General features: G+C 41.7%; 1 protein-coding gene across 2 annotated transcripts in view; it reads right to left on the reverse strand.

Annotated features, from left to right (window-relative positions):
• Window positions 1–17,532, reverse strand: part of LOC124162367 (paired box protein Pax-6) — a 188,002-nt gene extending 170,470 nt beyond the window's left edge. For both annotated transcript variants that reach the window (XM_046538881.1, XM_046538880.1), the window contains exons 1-2: window positions 17,244–17,532; window positions 3,103–3,283 (exon numbers count right to left, since the gene is read on the reverse strand). In XM_046538881.1, the coding sequence (XP_046394837.1) occupies window positions 3,103–3,283; window positions 17,244–17,521 (459 nt within the window). In that variant the 5' untranslated portion in view covers window positions 17,522–17,532. The remainder of the gene's footprint in view (window positions 1–3,102; window positions 3,284–17,243) is intronic.
• Between the last annotated feature and the right edge of the window lie 8,426 nt (window positions 17,533–25,958).

A 25,958-nucleotide genomic window follows, 5' to 3' on the forward strand; every position in this document is an offset into this window, starting at 1 on the left:
AGAAAATAATTACCTGCCTAACAGCAAAGAGAGACTTCAACTAAGATCGACAGGAGACCTTTGCGTGCGAAGAACGATTTAATGAGATTTCTCCACACCGATCTTTTCAGTAAATATTTTAGATCTTGCGTTCATATTTTTTTATTTCCTTGCACATAAGTACAGCAATACTAGTAGAGGAGTGAAATCACACAACTGAACAAATATGAACTGTGCCTCTCCTCGCTAAAGTAAGATGGTCTGCGTTCCATCGAAAATTAGAGCAAAATCGCCCCCGTAAGTTACATCTCATTATTGTTTACTATCTAATTAGGTGTTATAAAATTTATTATGCAGATTCTATTCCTCAAATATATTATTTGACCTTGTTTCCTAATATCGAGCCAATATTCTGTACCCACACCTCCCCTCGTTAATAACCCTACCTTTATTCCTTGAGATGCCCCCTATATCATTTCTCCCTTCCCCGACAGTGGTCCAAGGGCCCTCTCCAAATCCACCCCCGCAGGTCATCTGCTCCTTATGACCAGGAGGGCAAACAAACATCTCCTCGGTCTACGGTCCACTGCACTCGCATCCCCCCGGCCCATGATGTCCACTCCGCGGTTTACACGTATACAAACACACTCCTATCCGAGAGTTTCCACGTTAGGGGAAGACTGTGTTAGGAGAGTGCGGAGGGATGGGGGGCCTTCTCCCTCAGGGGAGGGTTATTTGGAAGGGGTTTTGGCTTATGCACGCATCACTCCTCCCCCCCCCCTCTCATCGGAGCATTTCCATTAAGGGTTTTCGCAAAAGGAGGAGGCCCTTCAGACGTCCACCCTGCCAGAAATGCCCTCGATCGAAGCTTTGCGAAATTCGCTTGGGTCAACCGAGTTAGCTCCCACTTAAGGGGAATGGGGCCATCTTTCTCTCAGAGCTGCTATAAGGCTGACCACCGTCGCGTCTAAAAATTTTAAATAAACACTAAATTTATATGTATCGCTGATACACATGTTGTTTTATAATGCTAAATAAAATAGATATTAGGGAACTTGAAAAGCAAAGCGGAACATGAATTCATACTGAAATTATTACTAAAAGATATTAGACAACAGACCCATTTTCATTTCAGTGACTACCGTATTGTGATACAGATTACGATGTTAATTTATTGAAATATCAATCGGTTCTAAGGTGGTGGGGAGTTTCATTTTTATGATTACTCTCACATAATTGCGCCCCTAGTAAAGATTTTTAACGAGATAACATTAATGCTCTAGTTATGATTATAGTTTTGCTAGCCATGCTGCACTATCCTTAAAATTTAGTAAATTTTTAAGTTTAGAGAAGTGCGTGTCTGAGTGTGGGAGATATAATTTTTGCACGAGAGTCAGTTACATACAATTAGAAAGAAATTAATGGAAAATATGACGAAAACGTTACTTACTTCCCGAAAATGATAAAGTCTTCGGACGGGCGTCGAGTAAACAACCAGACCTAACTTTTTGAGCCTATGAAGATAGGGCAGCGAGGCATCTAATCTAGGCCCTGAGCCTAACAACGCATCCGGATTTATAGGTTGTCCCGTCCTTCCTTTTAAATGATTTAGATTTCTGATACGAAATAGGCAAAAAAACTGACCATCTTGCGAGGTCCCAAACCAAGCAGCAAACACGATGCTGCGTGCTAGGCGCAACCAAGTAGCCGTGATGCTATTAAGCCCTCAGCACGAATATGTGCACTGGATATTAATCGGAAGCGAATGATGCTTTCGAACATCTGAATTATTACATTGCAAAGCCTGTACATGCCTCCGAGGAGGAACATCTCGTCAGAATTCGGAGAACCTAGCGAGGTTCAAGAAAAAACAAAAGGATGGATGGAAAAATCAAGTTAAACTGTTAATTGGCTGGAGTAAAGTTGAAGTAAAATATCTCAGAAACCAGGATTTCGATTGACTACTGCAATCATTCACGAGTAGGTGTGTTAACCCGTCCAAGACTGGGAGGTTAAGAGTTCGTAATCATAGGTACAGCTGCTGGACAAGAATCGAACCCTTCACTCTATGCATATCCCTCAGCGGGTTAACAGCTGTTCGTCTCCCCATTTATGACTGCCTATAAGTCAATCTAAATATAGTTAGGTAAATTTCCCAGGAATTCCTTCCATTATTAATTATCATTTACATTTCATGACCCCTGATTTATACAAGAGGAAGGATAATGAATTAAAGGAATACCTGGTGTCTATCGCATACAATGTGAGTGCGGAGAGGTGTATATTGTAGTACGTAGAACCATCCAAGCAAAGATAAAGGAGCACCAGCGGCACCTCCGGCTTGGTCAACCTCATAAATCCGCGGTCGCAGAGCATTCCATCAACCTCGGCCATGCCATTCAATGGAAGGAAGCAGTATTTCGGGCCGTTCCCAAGGAAGTTGGGACCGACTTACAAAGGAGGCAATCGAGATCTGTCTCGTGAGCTATAATTTCAATAGAGATGAAGGATTCCACTTTAATGGGACGGCACTGATAACGATGAAAAAATCATCCATCGAAACGTCGGCAAGCATGGAGATGGATGATCTAACCCGGATGGGTACCCGAGAACTTTTTATAACAGAAATTCGCCGGGAAAGATTCCGTATTTGACGGCATATGATACGCACCTTTTTTACCAGAATAATAGCTCGAAACAATCACCTGCGTCTTGTATATGAAGGTTCGACCTTGATGGATTAGAGTTCAATACTGACTCAATTATATTTACTTATATATTTATTGTTTAATTTAAGGATATTATGGTTATTATTATTATTAAGCTTATTGCTATTTTGTGACGTTATTTATCGGTTATTTTTTATATGGTACATTACTATCGTTTGGCTCGCTTCTGCGATATCGAAGGAGTTGAGAGCGAGTTATCGAACGAGCTTCGTATATATATATGATCAAGATCGTTCCATATGTCGCTTCGATTTATACGATCGTATAAGTTCTGGAGCTGGGGAGCCGCGCCTCCGCGGGGATCTAATTTTAATGTGCGCGCCATACCGAAATGAATGTGCGTCTTATACGTCGTCATATCCGGTAAATCTTTCATAAAGGGAAGAGTACTTACGGATGGAATGTTGTCGTTGGTGCACACTCCCTCGGATAGGAGTCTGTCGCGTATCTCCCACGCGAAGATTGACGGGCACTCGCGCTTGTAGTCAGCGATCTTGTTGACGACGGGCGTGGTGGCAACCCGCGGCTTGGATCCGCCGATCGCCCGGGGCTTAATCGAGCCGGTCTCGTAATACCTGCAATTAGAATTAGAACATAGATGGTGAATGCACGTGCAATTAACGATCCACGAGTTTTCTCGTGTTCTGCGAGATACTATTCACAGACATTCCACGAGTATACATGTATATTATACACACAAAAAAGAACACATGTCCAAGGGATTTACTGGGATTTTTATACAAATCAACAAATGACGTTATTTCATACCTTTAAATTATTTTGTAAAGATTATAAAATATTAATACTTTCCCCCTAATACATACGATGAAATTATTGTTTGAATATTATAAAAATTTCCTGCATACGAAATATTAAATAACAGGTGTAAATGTTGCGAGTTCGAGTCCCGTCTGGGTAGGGTTTTATGAAAACCCCGGCGTAAAGATAAATTATAGCTGTTTTTCGGCGGTTTGGCAATATATAGTCGCTTAAAAAAATAAGCAATGCATTGAAAAGTTATGAACTTTAATTCACGATCATTAGGCGATTTTTAATGAAATTGTTCGAATGAGTGAGAAGAGACAATTCCAACTTCCAAACACTACCCCGCTCTATTCCCAGGAGAAAGAGGTGTTAAAAATGATCAAATGATAAATGGATGAGAAATTTTTCGAAATGATAACAAATGGAGTCGTAAATTGACGTCGAGACCAAGCAACGATAACAAAACATTCGAAGTTTTAAGAAAAAAAACTCGTTGGAAAAGCCTCTCCACAGCCCAGTGGTGGCACTCCTGTGTAACCGTAAAAATCAAGTCATTGAACGCAATAGTGAGAAAATGTGAGAGCATTTTATAATTATGCATGCTGCCTGGACCCTTGGCTACTTTCGTCTTTGGCAGGGAAAAACCAAATCTATTCTCTCAGAAATATCGGATTCGAACTCTATATCGTTTTTTTCGACACACCAAACAGTATAATGATAGCTTGTCAGTGCCATTTCCATGCGATTCATTCTACATCAACGACATAGCCCAGCAGAAGCCAAACAAATAAGAAGTTTTACCTCGTCAAATTCCCACTTATACGTTTAGTTTTGGAATTTTTTCGCGGATAATTGGTATATTGTACCTAATGTTTTTTTTATTCTCCATTGGAAAAGTTCGAGCTAGCTGTCGTATTTCCCAACATGTATTCCCACTATTGGGGAGAGAACTAAAGATACAATAACAAATCATGAAGACAAAATCGCGTAATGGAAATAAAGAGAGTCCAAAAATTAACGCCGAGACCAAGCAACGCTTCCCTGACATTCGAATATATACGAAGGAGAGAAAAAAAAACAAAAGAGCTCATTCAGAGAGCTTCCCCTGGACACATTGGAGAGACTTTTATACCACGGTTGAAAGCGACCGAGAGCACGCTTTCGTGAAAGAGAGGAGAAAAAATATACGTATATATAATCCTTCCGCGGCCCATTCATTTCCCTTCACCAATCAAACATGCATCTCTCTCCGTTACAGGTGGCACCCAGCTCTTCCCACCTCCAACTCCCCTGCCTAGCCAACAACACACCCCTCCACCCCGAAAACAAAAATAAATAATCTCCCGCCCCATTCTCTCCCCAAATTTCTCCTTTTCTCTCTCTCTCTCTCCAACCTTCCACCCTTTCTCCCACCGAAAATGAAAAAAATATACAAAAGCACGGCACCGGGACAACACGCGGCACTCTTGAAAAAGAAAAATATTTACGTCGCGGGAAGAGAGAGAGCATGATGAAGAAGGGAGAGAGAGAAAAATTTTATATACACCCCCACCTACAGCATTCTCATTACATCCTTCATTACGTTCTCTCGGCTTGGGAGAAGGAACAACTGAAAATGTTGAAGAAAAAAAAACAATAATTTCGCATAATTTTTTTGGTAGAAGGAGAGAGAGGGGGGAAGGGGGTACAAGCATAAAAACTGAATGGCACTGGCTGCGAGAGCTCCTGTTATTTTTCGCTTTAATGCCCTGTTTTTTTCTTTCATTCCTCTCGTCACTTCCCCACGGTTATTCCTCCTTCTTCCCTTCTCCGACGCAAACTCCCGGTAAGCAGTAGAAAAAAGAAGAGAGGCGAAAAGAGAGAGGAGACGAGAAAGATAGAGAGAGAGAAGGCTTGCTTGCTTGTGGGGACGGCGTTGGAATGGAATGAAGTCGTAAATTGTCGCTTCAACTGCGCCCTTACTCTCCCAGCGGAACAAAGTGAAGGGGCGCGTGTCGTCGACGTGGGGTTAAATGAAGTTTAAAAAAAAAAGAAAAGAAATAAGTAAGAGAATAAACGTGTATGTGTTTGTGTGTCTGTATGGCTGTCTGTGCATAAAAGAAACAAACCTGCAAAAATAAAACAAAGGCGGAGCGGAATTAAAAACGTGAAGGAGTGGGGAGCGTAAAACGGTAGGGGTGGGAGGATGAATGGAGTGTCGCCTTGAGGGTTAGGGGGAGTTTTCAAGGGGCAGGATTCTCGTGGGCCCATGGCCAGCAAGTTTGGAGGAGAGGAGGCGGGAGAAACTTTGACCTAGGGTCTTCGACCCGAAAAAAACAAAACCAGCTCCCATTCTTAAGAAGATTCCTGCGAGGAAAAAGGAAAAGTGATATTTTCATGAAAACTTCTAAATATACCCCTTTTACTGTACTTCCTCTATCGACTGCCGCAGTAGCTCACGACAATTAGGAGAAAATTGGATTTAAAAATCATAATTTCCAAAATTGTTCAAGATCGATAGGCATGAACTTGGTAGTCAATCTATCAATCACCTCAATCAATACGCATGACTACTGTAGTAGTCGCTTCGATTTCTTCCATTTACGAATACTGCACATAGTGAACTATTCAAAGGGAAAAATATTTCCGACGGCTTTGGAAGCTCTATAGATGATGTTAGATGCAGAGAGAAAGTGTTTATCTCAAAACTCTGCTCCGTATACTAGTGCTGTTAAAGAAGTCTCGCCTGCAATTAATATATTTTCCACACCAGGTAATGCCTAGGTTGTATACACGAATAAATAAATACACAATGAAACTTAAATAAATATTTCGATTGCTGAAAAAACTAAAGTGACGTGCAACAAAACTCATAAAAGTAAGATAAAACAAGCACACTTCATCACTCTATGATTCAATAATTAGCTATTCAATTCCATAATTTAAGTTGAAATATGTTGATTTCATGTAAATGGCAATTCATTCGGCTCAGTAGTTGAAATTTTATTGAATTAAATATAAAATCATTGATTAACCAACATGCTTTGCATACAATCTTTCCTTTTATCATCGAAAGGACATTCTATGTTTATGCAACATTGTCAATAATGAAGCTGAGCGTAGGATATGATTATTCGCGTACATTTCGCGCACCGATAGAGACCATGGTAAATTATTAGAGTTTATGAGAAATAAAATGAATCCTGAAATTGGATAGGTCTCTGTGGAGATGAAGATAATGATAGAATCGTAACTGATCTAAAATATTTTGTCTGACGGACGGACTTGAAATTTTGACTTATTTATATATATCATGTACTCCTCGATAAAATTTCAATAGTGCTTAAGATTTCCTAAGGGTACATTTTTAAGGAAGTGAGAAGATGAAGATTAGAGGATCTGAAATTTACTTCTTGTAAATGATCTGATATTTCAACCATCATTACATATATATACCATCTATTATCTATCCCTCGATCATCACATTAATGGTGCTTCAGATTTCCGTTGGGTTTATTTCTACGGAGGAAAACTGCGATCTGATGAAGATAAGAGGATCTAAACTGATCTTAAAATATTAATTTAAAAGGTTTTGAATTTTAACTATATCTATCAGCTATTCCTCGACCAAAATTAAGTAGTGTTTAAGATTTCCCTGGCAAACCTTGTCCTTCCGCCTAAAAGACGATATCTAATCGCTGCATCACACTCTCACAGCACAGACACAGTCCGATTTCCAACCAGCGAACTCGCTTAACGCTCCGGCAGCGCTGAAAGTGAATTTCAAAATCTGGAACATTCTCACTCTCCGGGGGTTGCGCTCTCTAAGAGATGTGGGGGCGTGCGTCTCCCCCTTCGCACTCCAAACTTCCAGGACACGACTCCGAAATCAATCTTTCGCTCCAGCCCCACCGCACGGCCTCATTACTGGGTTAGGGGCAGGTTCTCGGCCGTCCTAGTCCTCATTCCTCGGGATATACCCCTGCCCGCTTCCTCAATTGCTCGGAATGAAAGACTCCTCGTGGGAAATTCTTCCAACTGCGTCACCATTCCGTCCCTTCTTTACTCACCTCGTCAACGAGAGAGGTTATGTTTCTGCACAAGGTTTTCGCGGAGATCAATCGCTTGTATTCCACCCTTATTTCCATGATTTACCGGACGCTTTTTCACCACAGAACATTTTCAAACAGAGCGCTCAAGTAGTAGCCAAAAGTCGAGAGTGGTGGGAAAGGGTTTGTGTGGTGAACAGAGTGTTGGCTTCATACCACGTGTGACCGGGTTTAATAACCGATGGTTGCAAGGATTTCAAGGTGATATATACGTTGCCCGACTCCTGCCTAAACGTTATATGTAAGACATTTTAAGTGCAGCACTTCGTCGGTCGGAGGGAACGTTAAGCTGCGGTCTCCTTGGCGCCTTCCGTTAAGAGCAGGCTGACTTCGATACCGGGCTTCTCTCCACCCTTCCTTACCCCTTCGAAAATCGCTCTTAAACTGAGGCTCACCTACTCTGTTCGCTGGCTAGTCTAAATCGAAAATATTTTCGAAGAAACCGGCGTTTATTCAGCTAAGAAAACATACATAAAGATGTATAAAGATAATACGCCCTCTGGAATGCAAGTGAAGTTTAAAAGTAGCTCCGATCAGTTTACTAATAGTATTGAATTATGCTAATATTTTATCTTAATGGTCGACAGTAACTATCGAAAGCAGGTATAGTCCCTCTTGGTACTACAAATGAAGAGCACAAAATGCCCTGCATTCTGATACATATCTCGTCATTCTAGCCTAAATGATAATTGGAATGCTCAATGCATCATTCATCCAACCCAGCAGGAACTTGTTTATAAGTAAAACTGTTTTTCTTTTTTTCTTCATTGAAATAAATACTTGTAATTTTCCACGATTACAACATTTATTACATGCTATGTTTCAATGATGTAGTAACATTGAAACCTAGGCCGTAATAAATTTTATAATCGCGAAAAATTGTAAGTATTTATTTCAAAATGGAAATATTCCACTCCATAACGCTTGAATTTTCGTATTTCATTGTTTTTGTTTTGCTTGTTTCAGGCCGTGGATCATCACGACGCTTCAAAACTCATTGGTACAAAGTGAGACATCACCTGACCTACGTTGACCCAACTCAAGATAACTCACTCGCACCAAACACTTCTGCCAACGCTATCTGACGGGCAAGACAACCCCTACGGATTCAACAAACATCATTTAACGCCGTCCCACATTTTAAGCGCAACACACACCCACTTGGGAAGAGGTCGAGCGGAGTAAAAAAAAAATGCACACTCGCGAACATGTGAATTTCCCCTTTTTTTTATTATTTCCGTTACGAAAGGGAAGCGTTCGCTCCCAGCACTAGGGGGGTGTCGCCTTTGAATCCCACACAGCACAGAGACATTTTTCTCTCGCTCCACGCTGAATGGAGGAGCGAGCGGCCGAGACCAAGTGAGTGCGCGCGACAAAGGAATGTTTTCACTCGCTAAGCTCGAGGCGCGCCTGGTGCGTAAAACGAAAACTGAAAAGAAACCTCCTCTCACCACTCCTTCCCTACCTACCTATTCTCCTCCTCCTCCTCCTCAAGGGCCTCCCACGTCATTGAATGCGTGATCGGGCATTCTGAAACTTGTTACGACTCACTACGCGCCCCCGATACCAAATTAAAAAACCACAGTCCCTCGTTACGAAAGCAACGAGATGGTAACAAGACGTGAATGACACGATAACTACAGACCCAGCGAGGGAAGACTGTAGACTGAATCGTATACATACATACAATGTTAGACTTGATTCACAGTTGTTTAAAATAAAACCCAACACACCTTTATTGCCTAAAGGCCTGTTTACACGATACATTAACACGTACGAGTTAATGTACGTTTGCGTGAATGATTTTTGTGGACCGGAACGGAACATGTACGAATGCATGAACCAAATTAGAACAGGTTCTATTTTCTGCGCGGTTTACAAGTTGGGTGGTTACACGGTGCATTTTGGCGTTCATTCTCGCGTTCATACATTTAGACATTAACCCGTACGTGTTAATGTACCGTGTAAACAGGCCTTAATATATAAATGAATGTCTCGGTGTAGATCATATGATCTAGCCAAATACAGCTATTTCGTGGTCATATTTGACAGCCCTCTTTCAGAAGACATAATACCTACATGGCATTAATATCCATATGTTTAATTTAAACCGCGCCATTATTATTTACAATTGAATTTTTGTTTTTACTTGTCCTCGCATGGCTAGTCTGCCTTCATTAAAGCCCACCCTGATGCTAGAGTACCTTTACTTGTTTCTTAGTCAAGGTTGGATGCTCAGAGCCCTTCAATGCAAAATAAGCTGATGAAGCAGTTAAAAAGTAAAATGATGATAAGTCCCTATTCAAAAGGGAAGAAATTCCTCAGGCAGTTGAATGAATACTTCTATTATTTTTTTAATTTAATGCGCTAGCCAATGAAGCGGAGGGTAGGACGAAAATCAAGTCACGATTTAAAAAGGTGAGAAATCACTTATGTTTCTGGAGCCAAACTTGTGAATAAAAAAAGTTCCCCACTTCACACAGTTCACGAGCGTTGCATAAAATGTCCGCCGCAGGTGGCCCCAGAAAAACTGCACACCCCCTGGGCCGGGGCAAGTGATAGGCCGGCCGCAGCCAACCACCCCCTCCCGCCACCCGCGCAAACCGATTGGCGTCAGCGCAGCGGAAACACGTCACGCCTCCCCGTGACGACGGGTGGGCGAAAAATAGCAACCACCGGCCACGTACACACTCCCTACCCACACAACAAGAGGGAGGAAAATTTCCGCTCCGCTGGAAACGCAAAAATAAAAATCGAGCGGCTGATATTTTTTTATAAAAATCCATACTCCCCCAATTTGTGCAGGAGCAGTGCGTTAAGCCCACATCACACGAAACAGAGTAAGGCCCAGTTTGCAATATGGTAGGATAATACTGGCAATTTATAACAATTATTAATGACCTCTTGCGCTTGTCGGTAGCTGACATCAGGACGAAAATAAAAATCGAGCGGACGACATTTTCAAAAATCCATTTCCTCCAAAATTATGTACGAACATAAAAGAATTGCCATGAGAAAAAATTTCCCTTGACCGGGAATGAACCACGGACCTTTGGCTATCCAGGCCACTGCAGGAGTTACCACAAGAGAGGTAAAGATCAAGCACATCAATATACACAACGAATATCCTTACAATAGACCTCTTGATGAATTACTGACAACAGACCTCGGCATCTGTAAGCCTCACGTAATTTCTTACAACTACAGGTGCGGACAAGTTGCATCCTAATTACTTGAATTCAGTCACTTTGTTTCCACCAGTCTAGTGCTAAGTAAGAGGTAAATAAAAACTGACTTATTTGGATTCCAGGTATTTTTCCCACAAATCGCCCTTTTTTTACAAAAAATCCAGAATATTCCATATCATACACTAAGCCAGACGCGTCAAAAATCCGTCAGAATCAAATCTTCAACATCCCAAAGTTTAGCTCCACACATCATATTTGCCACCAACACATTCCTCATGTAATGCACTGACAAAAATATGCTGAGATTATTTCAACGAATAATTTTATACTGGGATGTGCAAATATACGAACAACCTGCCAGGACCGAACTCAAATTCGCGCTATCCAAAAAAATGGTCTCATCATCGATAAATCAAAAAAATCAAACGGAATGAAAAAAAATACAAGGAAAAATTGCCGCTGAATTGAAAAAAAATCTGGAAATGGCGATGAATGCATCACGTCGTCGGCCCGATAGGTTACACGCATAACGCGTTATCGTGCGCACAATTTGCGAACGCGCAGAGGAAAAGTGCATTCGCAAAATATTTTTAAAAATAAAAGACAATCACTCCCTCTAATAAACTAGCCACTCTCTTTCGCTCACTTCCCCCTCCCCCACACTTGGTTGGCTTTAACACCGCCGCGGGGCGCCACGAACAAAACACCCTGGCAGACCCTTAAGCATCCCCTCTGTCCACTGTTCCCTATATGTGTTCATGTCGACACGTGCGGGGTCGTCCGACTGATGTGGTTCCGGGCGGGGGAAGGGAGGCGTTATGAAACATATACATCACGCTATTACCTCTCGAGCTAAGCAAGTACAAGAGACCCAATCGACTAGTGGCGCACCAAGGAAACTAGCTGCTGATGTCTTCGTCACTGCAGGTCAATTATAAGTGGCCATAATTTCATGATAATAACAATATTAACAATAACCACGTCCTTTAGCTTATTTGACTGGCAGGGTAGCTTACTAATTTATACATTCCTTTATGCATGATTTTAAAATGTCCTAGTACTTCTGACAGCTTGCCTTAGCTCTAAAGGAAGATTGCTTTCATAAGTACGATATATATTATTCCAATAACTTATGTGTCATATGTGGCGTACATGCTAAGTAGTGCATGTTCTTGGAAGTGAATTTTAATCCTCTTGTGCATACTGGTGATGGTTAACCCCCTGCCAAACACCTCTGTAGGTAGCTTGCAGGGTAAATGAGGATGTAGGTGAAGGGACGTGGGGAGAGGCCGCGGCCGAATGGGACTGGGACGTGAGCACGTGTGGGGGTGTAAAGAGGCGAGAAACATCCACCCGACCGTGTCCCCGACCCTTTAGCCGTCCCGAGCGCGACAATCGCCACTATTGAGGCCTCGAATAAAATGAAGAAAATAAAAATTCCAACGACCCAAGAATCAATACCGTGGGCTGGGATGCGGGGGTGTAAGAAGGCGTCCCGGAGCGGAGGGAATCTTTCTGTGCGTGATAGAGGGGAGAAAGAAAGAGGTTCAGTTGGCCGGAAAAGTGCAGGAGGAGCGTGGAACAGACTTGGGTGCGTGGGCATAGTAAGAAACTCCAGTAACATTATTATTATTAAAGTATTCTACCGATTAAGGTATTTTTGCATGGATTTTCACGAAGCATTCCGACAGTCTCCCCTTATCCTCATGGATTTCACTCTTCAATTCAAAATAAGGCCTACTCTCTTTCATTCTATCTAATAATCCTATTCTCTTCCTAACTCCCCCTTGTTTACTCAATATTCAACCCTCTAACTCTGTTTTTAACATTCCCCTCCCGCTAAGTACTAGCTCGTACTCGCTCCACCCATATCATCTGTCTACTCCGTATCTCATCGGGGATCGGGTTGGTGTGGTGGCTAGTGTGTTGGCTTCCCACCCGGCGGGCCTGGGTTCAAATCCCGGCAGTGGCAGAGAATTTTCAGAGACTGCCCGATCCCTGCTTGAATGTAATGTGGAGGATAATTCAATCGCAATATTTCGTCCGTCGGATGGGATGTTAAGCCGTCGTCCCCTTGGCACCTTTCGTTAAGATCAGGCTAATGACGACGCCGGGTTTCTCTCCACCCTTCCTTCCATACCCTACCCTCATGACGCTAATAACCTCGGCTGTCGCTCGCCTCCTCCAAATACCATACCATATGTACCTCATATAGATGCTGCCTCTCCTCACCCACCATGTCCGGCACTTCTTTGTCCCTATTCCTTTCCGTCCACTTCACCGCCTCCATTCTTCTCCACACCCACATCTCGAAAGCCTCCAGTCTTCCACCAGTAACATAAAAAAACCACGCAGTATCAACCGAACACTGAATACGGATTCAATAACACGTGTCCAAATTTAACAAAATCAGGATAGCCACAAATGTTCGAACGAAGTTTCCGCGGTGGTGGTTATATCTCTGCATTTCTCTCGGGTTTTCTTCCGCGTCAGTTTGCTTTTAACAGTATCGCTGGGGTATACAGCAAGTGTCTACGATCAATTAGAGATTATAACGGCAGCGACAGAACTCATAAATAGATTAGATGACTTATAATGTAGCCTACTAACCTATGTAAAACTTAATACATGTTTCTTAATTTTATTATTATTTCTAACAGCATATGGTAGTATAATTTGTTAGTATGCGTGACATTTTTGGACTGTGTGGTGTACATGTGGGAGTCCAATTGCATGCTGGTGATTGATCACCCCCTGCCAAACACCCTAGAGGTGGCTCGCAGGGTATTATGTAGTTGTAGATGTCTTCAGGTCGAAGGCAGGGACCTGAAGACATTGACCTGACCATGGACCTGAGAAGGAAGGATAGCCTGCGAATCTTTCGTCCACAACTCAACTAACGTGGATGAAAACCCGAGACAAATTCCGAGATCAAACCAACAATATTTGATTTTGATCAACCGAGTGATTGACGTGGTTTATTATTTTCTTTTAATTGATTATGGACGGTTGAGCGGGAACGCCTAAGCCCCTCGCTCCTACCCTGTAACCCCTGGACCAGACTGCGGTTGGTAATCCTGGGGTCGCCCATGAAAAGGTGTTAGGATACAAGAGATTGTAAGGGGGAGAAAGGGAGTCTTGCGATGTTAGATCCGATGGGCAGATAAAAGCGCACTCCATTGAGAGGTATTTTAAGCTACACGGGAGGGCACGTGACTGCTCCGATTGGGGAGAGGGCGATTAATACGCGTCATGATTGGCCTTTCAGTTACAGAATTGGCCGGCTGCACCCCTCCTTTAGTCTCACATGATCCCGTTAATCTCCACACGCCCTGACGACTCTAACTCAACGGAATTCTTCATTATTTTGACGGACATATCTCCTATTTGAATCTTGATACTCCTCTTTGACTCCTATTAATGCTTATGAGCTCTTACCTTCACGCGTTATGCTTAGATATCGTCAAAAAAAAAAACGACCCGAATTGGTAATGAATTGCACGCATTCCGCAGAGAAACCGAAATATTTGTTGAAGATGAAAACAATAATTTCACAGAAAAATTTCTCGGGTTTTCTACCGGTTAATTAAATTCCATGTCTCCGACGTTTCGAAGGGCGACTAGCTAAAAAAAATGTTTCAGAAGATCCCCTGAGGATGAAGAGCAAGTCGCTCTTCAAACCTCGGAAGACATGGAGCTAATTACCCGATGAAAAACCCGAGAAACCTTTCTACACTTGATACGCCGAGAGAATCTAAGATCTTACAAAATTCATAGTTAATCTCTGACACGAACCTAAGTGGCATATAAAAATAATAAAAATTCACCACCCACCCGAAGAGTTCGTATATAAAAAGTTTAAAATGCAGTAAAATCTTTTTCCTCGTCTTCCAATAGTTTTGAGCCTGGAAAGGGTGGTGTAGCGTGGATGTATTACCGGACTCGGAGCTGAGAGAAAGAAGCCGTAAGATGACTGCACAGTGCACACGCATAAGCACCAACGGTGCAAGCGTGCAGCAGAAACATTGCATGTTGCACAAGCCACACTGTCCCTCACTTAGAGAGTGAAATGTCCGACGACACGTATTTTCCTTTAGCTTCTTATTTTTCCAAAAGTTTCTCTCCTTTTTAACACAGAGAAATCAACGTGGAAAGAATGCATCGCTGATCATCACTGGCGCGATTGCGAAGGAGACAGGAGTCCTGTTACAAAAATACCTGATTTGTCGCCCTAAAAAAGTGAATCCATGTAAGACTATGGACGCAAGCGATGGAGAAACTTTTCTAACCTTGTCTACCTCTACCCATGAAGTTTTTTCCCCTAAACGTCTAAGCAAATGTCGCGGTAATAACAGAAATGAATATTTACTACGTCTTAGAATAGTTTTTATTTCGCTGGTGGCTAAATTTTTGCAAAATATCTCAAAGAATCAATAGAGAAAAAATATACAATTCCTACGCCCATTATCAATGTAAAAGTTGGTAAAAAAAACTCTTATTATTTTTTCTAATCCAAAAGATTCAAGAATATTGACATTCATGCGAAATATGGCTTTCTGACAATTATGATACAGCAATTATGATAGAAATTCTGATTAGATGTCTCTCTTATTTTAAATAAGTCCCACGAAGTACGACAAACATGTAACATCGAGTTAGAGATCTGCTTATTTCTGCTTCAAAAGGTCGCCGTGCCAATTGATCTTTCTGATAACACATCATTACCCTCTTCTATTGAAGCCGCTCGCACACTATGCAAAAAAAATAATGTGCCAAATTCAGTGGTTACATTTAGAGGGTCAAAAGTATTGGAAATGCAGAAGCGTAGTTGCTATAATAACCCCGGAACCGTAACTTTCATGGATGCAATATTTACAGTAGGGCCTAATAGGGATAAGATGAGGGCAAGAGCCATGGTGAATTGCAGGGAAGAACGGAGAAGAAAAGTAGAAATAGGATTAACGTGAGTTCCGAGGTCCAAATCCTCCCCTTTAGAGCAGACGCGTGGTGAGCGTTGGGATATTGGCTTGAGCACTTGACCAAGTTGGAGCAGGGTTTTGCAAGGGAGCAAACAATTCATTGCCATACCTCGCTGGACTTCTGAATGAACATCCTGTATATTCCACTCGGACGAAAAAGCCCCAACCTCTACTCTAAATTTAGCTAATGAACATTTCTCAACGTAGAACAACGAGAAAATTCAGTTAGGTCCGAAAAACGCTTGGTAGTGACATAAATAATCATGGCGATAAAAGAGAGTTTTATTGATTACCTTGTGCGGCACAAAATTAATGAGCCTACATCTTGAATAACGGCATTTTATTATTTTAATATATCACCAATCCATCAAATAATGAAGTATTCACTCAGAATTTTACCTAAATGCTATTAATTTTATTCGTCAGTATTTCTTTCAAAAGTTTCTCCCATAGACTTCTGCATATTTTGTTCTCATTAGAGTTTTTTATTTCTGGTCATTCCGCTATATGAACTTATCAATACACTGATGAGGTTTTCACTCCATACAGAGGCAACAATTTATCTCCAGACCATACTCATACTTGTGGAACGAAAACTGTTCTCTAAATTTGCCCGTATAAATCGCAAATTTTGGCCACGTAGGATGTAAATATTACTAATCTCATGGCATTTTTTCCTCCATCAATCGTCTATACGGAGTTCTAACCACTAGCTCCGTGATGTACCACCGCCATGAGTTGGGAAACAAAAGTAAATAAACGGATAAATGACACTAGTAAATGTCATGAAATCTACCAGCCTGGAAGATTGATAACTCTGAAAACAATCAATATATATTGAGCGACGCGCTCAATGAGCGTGTCACTCCATCTGCATTTTTCGCAGCCACACTTCAGGGTTTATATCAATCGAACCAAGTGCTACAGGGATGGGGTTTGGTGCGTTCGATACAAAATCTCTGCAGGCACATTTTAGACTTAGTCCCATCGCTGTACCTCGACATTGCGTAAGCTTGCGGGCAAAAAACGTGCAAAAACGGACCAAAAACAGCTTTCCCACAAAACGGGAGACAAACATCGGCAAGCCATAATTAATTCCTGTCTCCCCACTGCTGTGGTTCTCCTTTGCAAAACTCTAGCAAAGGAGAGCCCGGCACTGGAATGCCACCATTAATTCCATGTCCCCCAAAACTCCTCCGAACATTTCTCGCATTTGGCCGAGATTCTCGTGATTTGGCCATGATTTTCATGATTAGGCCATTACAAGCAACAAGGTAACAACCTCACTAAAATCTGCTCGCTTGTGTCACCGGGTAAGGCCTCAAACAGCATTACCCGGTTCCAAAACCGAGAAGATTTTATCAACGTTATTCGCCGGGAAATTTTGCGATCTTTTAAGGCAACAATTGGTAGCCCAGCAAGGTCAACCCGGGTGCAGAGCACACAGGTGGGCGCTGCTAGTCAAGAATTAAGCACAAAACCCCGCTCCAATCGGTAAACAGCTGAAACACTCACCTCCCGAGGATCTTGGACACGCATCCGTTGGAGACCTGCAGGATGCGGGAGATATCACACGGCCTGGCTCCGGAGTGCGCCAGCTCGACAATCTTCTGTCGCGTGGAGTCGGGCAGGGGCCGGCCGTTGACGTAGACGCCGCCCAGCTGGTTGACGCCGCTGTGGCCGGCTGCGGCGGACCCGCCCCCGCCCACCATCGAGCCCATCATGCCGGACATGCCGCCGCCACCGCAGCCGGCGCCGCCGCCGAAGCCGCCGCCGCCGCCGAGTGCCCCCATGCCCACACCCGCGGCACCGGAAGCCCCGCCGCCGCCCGGCACCATGCCCCCGCCACCACCGCCGGTCCCGCCACACGGTGACCACACACCCATGCCCACAGCACCCGAGAGAGAGAGGGGAAGGCAAGTTACACGGCGTGCCGCAGATGGGAGGGGGAGTGGTGCAGACGCACCCGCACCCACCCCCTCCAACAACTCGCACCAAATACGAAACAAAGTCAAAATAGTGATAGCAAGAGTAATCACTCATAGAACTATGGAATGCAATCAGGTATCGTGTCAACACCAAGGATGAAGTTCACCATGGAAAACATGTTTGACTTAGCCGGGATTCGAACCCGGCTTTCCCGATATCGGTCAGCCGTGTTAGCCAGTAACACCACCAAGCCACCTTCTCATACATCAGGGGATTGCTCTAGAATCGGGATATCCGGGTTCGAATCCAGGCGAAGTAAAATATTTTTTCATTGCGAACTTCATCCTTGGTTTTTTTTATTTACACCCGTAAGCGTGACTACGTACAAAGTCACTTTTTGCATGCAGTTATCAGGTATCAGATCAGTATGTGTCCACCTTAGTTCACTTAATTGCATTCGACCCTTGTTTTGCCATCTTCAATGACTGGTATATGCAACTTGATTAATACCAATACCTGCATGAAAATGACACTATATGCGCCTAAACTAGTTGTGCAATTTAGTCAATAAAAGCTGACTTAAAAATTTTTTGTACTTCATTTTGCAATTCTCCTCATAACATGCTAGAGTAATCTTTCATGCCTGCTTAAACACCCGAATAGTAACTCGGATATTCATGATTCCTTGAGCAGTTACATTAAATTATTACAACTTAGAGTTGTTAAGTGGAGCCACTTACAGGTTTGAGTGAAAATGTCCGAAGGTAGAAAAATTGAATGCCCAAAAAAGTTGCAATAAATAATCATAAAATAGAAAAAAGATAAATATCGCCAAAATGGTTTTTCGACTGACACGCCAACAATCCACGGCGAAGAGAATAGGTGTTTACCCGCCGATAGATAGAGTAAACCCTCAAAAGTTTTCGGTAATAAGGCATCATAAATAATGGCCCAGCCCTCGGAGAATAACAGCTGTTTTTCTTCTAGTAGTTTATAGCCAAATCAAACGAATAACCATTTTCGGAGAGATCATTGATTCATTTTGATTTCATTCTGGTTCTTTTTTCTCGAACTTTAACAGCATTCAGATTTTCCTGTCTTTCTGCATTTTTCCCTCAATACCTGAACGGTTGCGAAACCATCAACTGATCACAACAAATACCCATACGAGAATCAGCATGGCTGAGAAGTTTGATTGACAATGAAAATATTAAATCGCATAAAATCAACGTCATTTGTTATAGTTTAAGAATGCTAGACAAACTATGATGTAATACTTCGAAGGTAAACATCTACATCTACATAATACCCTGCGAGCCACTTCTAGGGTGTTTGGCAGGGGGTGATCAATCACCAGCATGCAGCATGCATTTGGACTCCCACATGCACACCACACCGTCCTAGAAACGTCCGTAAACTGCCAAGACCAATTATTCTGGGGTTAAACAAATGAAATTAGTTCTCATAAAATATAACAGGGCCAGAGAGGTACCTAGTTAATCTTAGAGGGTTGTGCCTCTTGCCATTGACGACCTTGAGAGCCAACTCAAATCAACGTAAACCTACGAGTAATCTGTACAATAATTTATTAGTTTATCGGTCAACCCAAACTAACACTAAAATGTATTCACATTCACCATAAAATTCAGTGCCCATGAAATGTATTCTATTTGTGCATAAAATCCTTGAAATGTTTGAGCATGGTGCAAGAACTCTTGATAAATTAAAATATTTTACTATTAGAAAAATAAATATAGGCAGTAAACGTTTCAACATTCAATGCGAAATACCTAAATAAGTCTCCATGACAAATTCACAGAACTAAGCAATTGAAAAATACACAACTAAGCAATTGAAAGCAGTTGAGTACACAACTTCTACAGAGCATATACAAATTTTTCAGACCACGGGATAAAACAAAAAAGATATTTGCTATTCCCAAGAAAATTAGGAACGTTAAGTACGCCGCAAAAGGCATCCGCATCTCTGCCTTTGAATGGAGTCTACGCTGAGAACCCCGCGCTTCCCAGAATGCACATGGCTCGATTCGAATTCGATATCCAATGCCGAAAACAAATAGACGCCACCGTCTCACAGGGAGTCATTCGCTAAACAAACCTAATTAACCGTCCCGAAAGAGGTAATCTGTTTTCTTTTTAGAAAGGAGAGAGAGAGAGACTCGAATAGAATGGAGAAAGGGAGTGGGAGTTTAAGCTGAGAGACAAGTGGATCTAGTTTGATAGGTCCCTTGAGCTAAAAGGGATTTTCTAGTGGAGGAAGAATATCTTATCGCCCCTTCTCGGATAGGGGGCAACTTGGGCGGTCGGGTGAGAGGTTACTCTTGGCTTTGCACGTCTTCGAAAAATATGTGAGTGGATAAACGTTCTATGAAATATTTGTTTTTTTCCCCACGAAAAAATGTCAGTGAAGAGTTCTTGGCTTTTAATAAGGGTTAATTTTTCCATTCCTCCTTCTAACTTTTTGATAAAAAAGGTTGTTGCAATTGTTCACAGTTATTTCAATGCGTACGACGCGTTTCAGCTGACAGAGCCATCCTCCGGTACAAGACCGAAACACACCGTCCGTATAAGAATAAATGTGGATAAGTGCAGCTACCTTTTATTTCAAAACGTCGCACTAAATTTTGCTGTGAGTTTTTATTGCTTTAAACAAAACAATACTAAATACAGAATTTACACCTTAGCTTCCACTATATCACGACTGAACGGGTTGAATTTATTTTTTCTCTTTCCAACGTATCGATGAGCGACTCGCCAATCACCCTCAGGGATTCAGTAATCCAAAATTGAATTCTTGAATACCTGAGAACGAACTCATCGAAACGTTGGAAAGAGATACGGAAATCTTACCCGGTATGAAACCCGAAAAATCTAAACTGGTACATCACGGAGGGGAGATAAAGAGTTGTGAAAGAGGCTATCTACCATCGTAACGCACGCTGCAAGCCTCTTTCTCATACAAAATAGCCAGCCCTCTCCAAATACCTGTACCACGACACTGAACATCTGCTTATGCCAGTACTTCCTTGATTGGGCCCACAAACACGAAGGCTGAGAAAAGAAAAATACGAAACAAGAACGGCTACTCTAATGATGATATCATAGTTATATCGTATATAATACCAGGTCCACTCAAATTAATAATGTGGGTGAGGCCATTTCTGCGTAAGTTCCCTCATAGCCTTAAGACAGGAGTACGTATATTCAGGGAAGGGTTCCCATTCCCCCGAGTACATTACCCCTTCCCGCCTCACCCGCATTAATCTGACAGCAAAAATGTCCCCAGCTGTCGGGTCACCTCCCCACCAGCGAAGAAAAGGAGGAGGTCTCGAAACACGGATGTCACGGCACGGAGATCGTTAATTGGCCGAGGGCGCGATAATTAATGCCATCGGTCGCGCCGCCACGACTTCACCTTCGTGACCTCCTCGCACTCGTCATCTCCCAGCAGAGTGTAATGCGATCGAGCGAATGACGGACGGGAAGAACAGGCGGGGAGGGGGGCGAAGGTAGGGGGGTGCGACAGCTGAATGTGGCTCATTACCTCTCTCTCCTCATCGGCGCGATGTCGACTCCATCTTTCGGTCAAATCCTAGGCAGGTGCGCATCGCATCACCACTCGCCTCGTGGGTTTCCCTTTCTAATTATTACCATCAGAGTAGGTTTTTATAATACGGCAAGCATCAAAACTTTCAGTCATAATTTACATTAAAATGGACGTGACCGGCAAAGGATTCTTACTACCTAATAGTGCATGTGTCCATAATTAAGGAGCATAGACCTCAAAGTTTAACCCACCAAAAATAGCCAAACGCTTTGGCTTAAGTGTTCATAAGGCCATAAAAAAGATGAAATAGCAAAAAAATTATTTTATTTGAACGGGGAGAATAAATATATGACTGAAAGGATCACTGCCTCTTAGAGGGGTGTTTAAGAGAACGCATATCTCCCTCTTCATCTGTCGTATTTTTTCTTCGTTCCTTGATTTATCACACATAAAACTTTCAGGGACTATAGAGAAGACTTTTTCTACATTTATCAGTAACTAAAATACAGAATTTTTACAGCTGAAAATGATATGGAAGTATGATATTAAAATTTTAGACACAGGCAAGTGTGAGAAAGGAATGACTGCGTCAATTTGTGGAATTTTGATACCTTCACTGCCACGAAAAAATAATATTTTTGATAAATTGCATACTTGTTTATTTTCCATGTTTCCACAAAATTCAACAAACCTCCACACAAGATCGCTCATTTTATTCCCACTTCTCCCTCCCAGCCTTTTCAAATATTCTTATGCCCTTTTCTTACTTCTTTTAACCGTCAACCCCCCCTCCTTATCAACTTACCCCAGACATTTCCACGTGTATAGGGCAGTGATGGCTGAATGACCATGAATGGCTGGTAATCATGTTTGTATCTATTTTCATACTGAAAAGCTATTTTTTTCGAAACTTATATCGGAAAATAATCAAGAGTAGGGAATGAAAAAAGACCTTACTTTTCGTGAGAATGACAGTAAAATCATTTCAATGGTGAACTATTAATACACTGAAGTTTTCATGATAATAAAATAAGTTTCAGAGAATCGATAAGTCATGAAAACTGACAAGTAGAAGGAGAGCGATGCGTCCTTCTTATGAAGAAGCGGAAATAAGATTCATTTCTAAAACTGAAGGTACTATCTCCTTTTATCCCTGGCTTCGCAAAAACTATTATTAGCCTTAAAACTCATCTGTACACGATAAAAACTCAGCTCAGCACACTACAACCACTACACCCAGACTCATCTTACCTAAGTCTCTTCCAACAATGACTATGTAAACGAGAGACCGCGAAAACAAATTGTCAACGGGGACGAACGGATACAAACTCTCCGGTCGACCGCCGCCGACTGTCCAGAAAGGAGCGTGCCCGAGCTATCAAGTCTCCCTCACAACGCGAGAACACAAACCCAGGACTCGTGCGCGGACGTAAAAGGTTTCCCGTTTCCCTACCAAACCAAAAACGGGAGGAGGAAAGTAAAGGCAGCTTGGAAGAGTGCACATTCAATGTCGGACAAGAGTTAATCCCATCGGGATCGAATTGAGGATCAAATGATTAACAACCCCCCAAAGAGGGGGAGGCGAGCGAAACGACAGTGAATCACAAAAAGGAGAGGAAAAGGTTTTCCGTTCGGGGAGAAAGGGGACCGGTGGTGTATATGTAAACACACACACACAAGTTTTGAAGAGGAAACCCTTTTCGGTCGATTGTTGTATTCCAATTAACCCCGACAACGACACTGGCCCGGCGCGGCGGGTGGGTGGGTGGGAATGGGCGGGAGAGTGACCGGAGATGAAGCGACGAAGATTACAAAGCTGACCCCGAAGTGGAGGGATGAGTGGAGGAGGGTTCTTTTCAAGGGAAGGTGGGGGTTTGACCCTTCGAGGGGCGAGGAGGAATAATCCCAAAGAAGCCGTTCAAGGCGGCCGCGGAGGAAATAAGAGGGGGGAAATTTCGACATTAAGGGATGGAAGTTGCACCTACGCTAAACTAGGCGGGGGCGAGGATGAACAAGCGCCGATATTTTAATAATTAATTAACAATCGTGCCGAAACGTTAGCGTTAACAAAAAAAACTCAAAAGTGTGGGTATTTACGGTATCCCCATAGACGGTATTTTTACAGCTGTTAATGTAGGAGGTAGATATGTGAAAGTAAATTATCATAACTCAATGCGATAATTAATATAACGGACTAATAAACAAAGCAAAGCTCTCAGTTTGCACCAATACAACGACAATAATCTAAAAATGCATGATATCTTAGCATACAACAGTATCAGTTTAAATTATTCATTAATCCTGAAAGAAACACAAGGACATACCTGGCCATGGGTTTTAAATAAAGTTTCTTTTCTAACTCTGGCGTTATCGTTAGAAGGGAATAATGGTAAATAAATGATTTTGTCTTTGAGGTGCATACGTTGTTATGAGGTTATATATATGAAGTAATGAATTCGGTCTATCAGTTTTATACGCTCAATATTTTCACCATTATGACATATATATCTGTGTGTATGTTTTATTTTAACAACAGCTATGATTAATACTCTAATTATTGATAAAAATGAAAACGACCACTATTAGTAGTATGAATACAATTATTAGAAGGAAAAATGGCAATTCGCTAAAAGGAATAGAAGGTAAATAAGTCCATAAAAATTCCTCTCACTACTAAAACAAGTGAATAAAATACCACTTCAATGTAAAATGAATGATAAGTCAACACTACAAAAATTGAAGACCTAGCAGGGCAGTAACCATTGGAGATCCTTAATTTCAGATGCAAAATGCCGAAGCATTCTTTCACGGAAAAACAAACAGATTTAGCTGTTAATGCTGCTCACTGCTGTGGTCCAATAAATGGGATCTAAACAAAACATGGGTGCAACGCATAATATCTCAGTCTTCTACGTGATGGTTATGTGTCAATCACAATAGCCCGCGACTCTTACATTTATAATTCTGTGCGAAAAATTATAATTAATGCAAAAAATCTGCACGCTATTTCATCGTTTTGCTAAAAAAAGATCACTATCACGGAAATTCATGGAGAGAGAGTATTACTTAGTCGCTCAACTCATGTGGAATACCCTTTGAAGCCCTGTCATTAGTGCTCATGGGAATACTCTTACGGAAAAATATTGCTCGTCGAGATCGCGTGATGAATACGATATAGGGATGTGGTCGAGAAAATGATCTTGTGTAACTACTTAGCGAGGCACGAAACGTGCGTGCCCAAGCGACGAGACAATTTTTTCTCGGGATTCGTTCACCGAAACCTGTTCAAAAACACGCGTATATCCTTTAGTGAATAAATATAAGAGGTCTTGACCACCATTGCAGTCTTAGGGACAGTTTTCTTCTGAAGCGCATAAAAGATATTATTCATCCTTCAGACAATAAATTGTCACCACTCATCCCGTGGGTTTTTGAAGCTGAGATTCTGTACATGAATCTATCGGATGATATTTCAGCCCTTAGCATTAAATGGTTCCCAAGTCGTGTATGTCCCTCCGTATTTTTTTACGGAAGTGAAGCAGCTTTTAAATCGAAATTGATCATCATAAATAACTGCAGTAAATGCGAAATTAGAAGACTTAGTATAATACCCGTTTGGTACTGTACCCACATTAACTCGCAGCCAAACGTATGACATTGTAAATGGTTCTTTTGGGTCCATTCTCATCCTCAATTACGGATACAGCCTTTATATCTTCATTCCATCCCTAATATGTGCCATTTTCCTTACCTACCTATCTATGTTTAACCGATCATGAAGCCTTTAATACTACCCATTTAGTGCGAAGGGGTCGATAAATAGGATGTTTGTATCTCATGAACCGATACATCGACACGTAATAAATATATGGATACATTTTTCACATTAGAAAATTTTCCCTTTATTGTTCAGGATGTTTAATTTTTATAATTAATAAGTTCAAATTAAATTATACAAAAAAACGGAAAATCAAATTTCGCTTGGAAATCCTCGCTATTAGGTACTCCAGGAAGAATTTTACCATTATTAATATTAGGGTTAAGCAGTAAAACTTATACAAGGATATAAATAAATATACACGAAGTGAGAGAAAGATAATTGGAAGGCAGTCAGGGAAGCGGAAACAAGAGGCCTCCCCCAATCCAACTGCTTCCTACATGACAGGCTGGTGCCCTCAAATTCTCTCGCTCTTCACAACGTTTATCTTCAATACTCAGGGAAATTTGCTAAGTTAATCTCGAATATACAATATTCCCGATATTTATATATTAGCAAGCACTTGCTACCGTAATATCAGTGATATCTCTGATAAAAGATCGGAGACTCTTGAATTTGTTTATCGGTTATCAACGACTCACAGCCCCTTTCACAAATTCACTGCCGTTATTATCAGTGAAATAAGCAATTGTTAACACTTGTGAAAAAGAGTTCAATTAACTAGAGAAAAAGAGTTCAATTTTACAATTGAAATCGTTACTGTTAAGGCAAATTTCATGATGATGATTGCAGATTATAATAGGATGAAAAAATAAAAAATACTTCGTTCTTTCATCCTTCGAAAGGCAAAATTCTTAATGACAAAAACGAAAAGTGGATTAATAATTATAGGCTTATATGGTGGGTTGAGCACGGATACGTGAGGAAAACGGCACATATTCGTGACGGATTGAAGAAATGTAGATCGTATGAGTGACTGAAGAAGAAAATGGACCGAAATTTCCATTTACTTCTCC

The sequence above is a fragment of the Ischnura elegans genome, chromosome 7 (assembly GCF_921293095.1).
Source record: "Ischnura elegans chromosome 7, ioIscEleg1.1, whole genome shotgun sequence".
Taxonomy (NCBI): domain Eukaryota; kingdom Metazoa; phylum Arthropoda; class Insecta; order Odonata; family Coenagrionidae; genus Ischnura; species Ischnura elegans.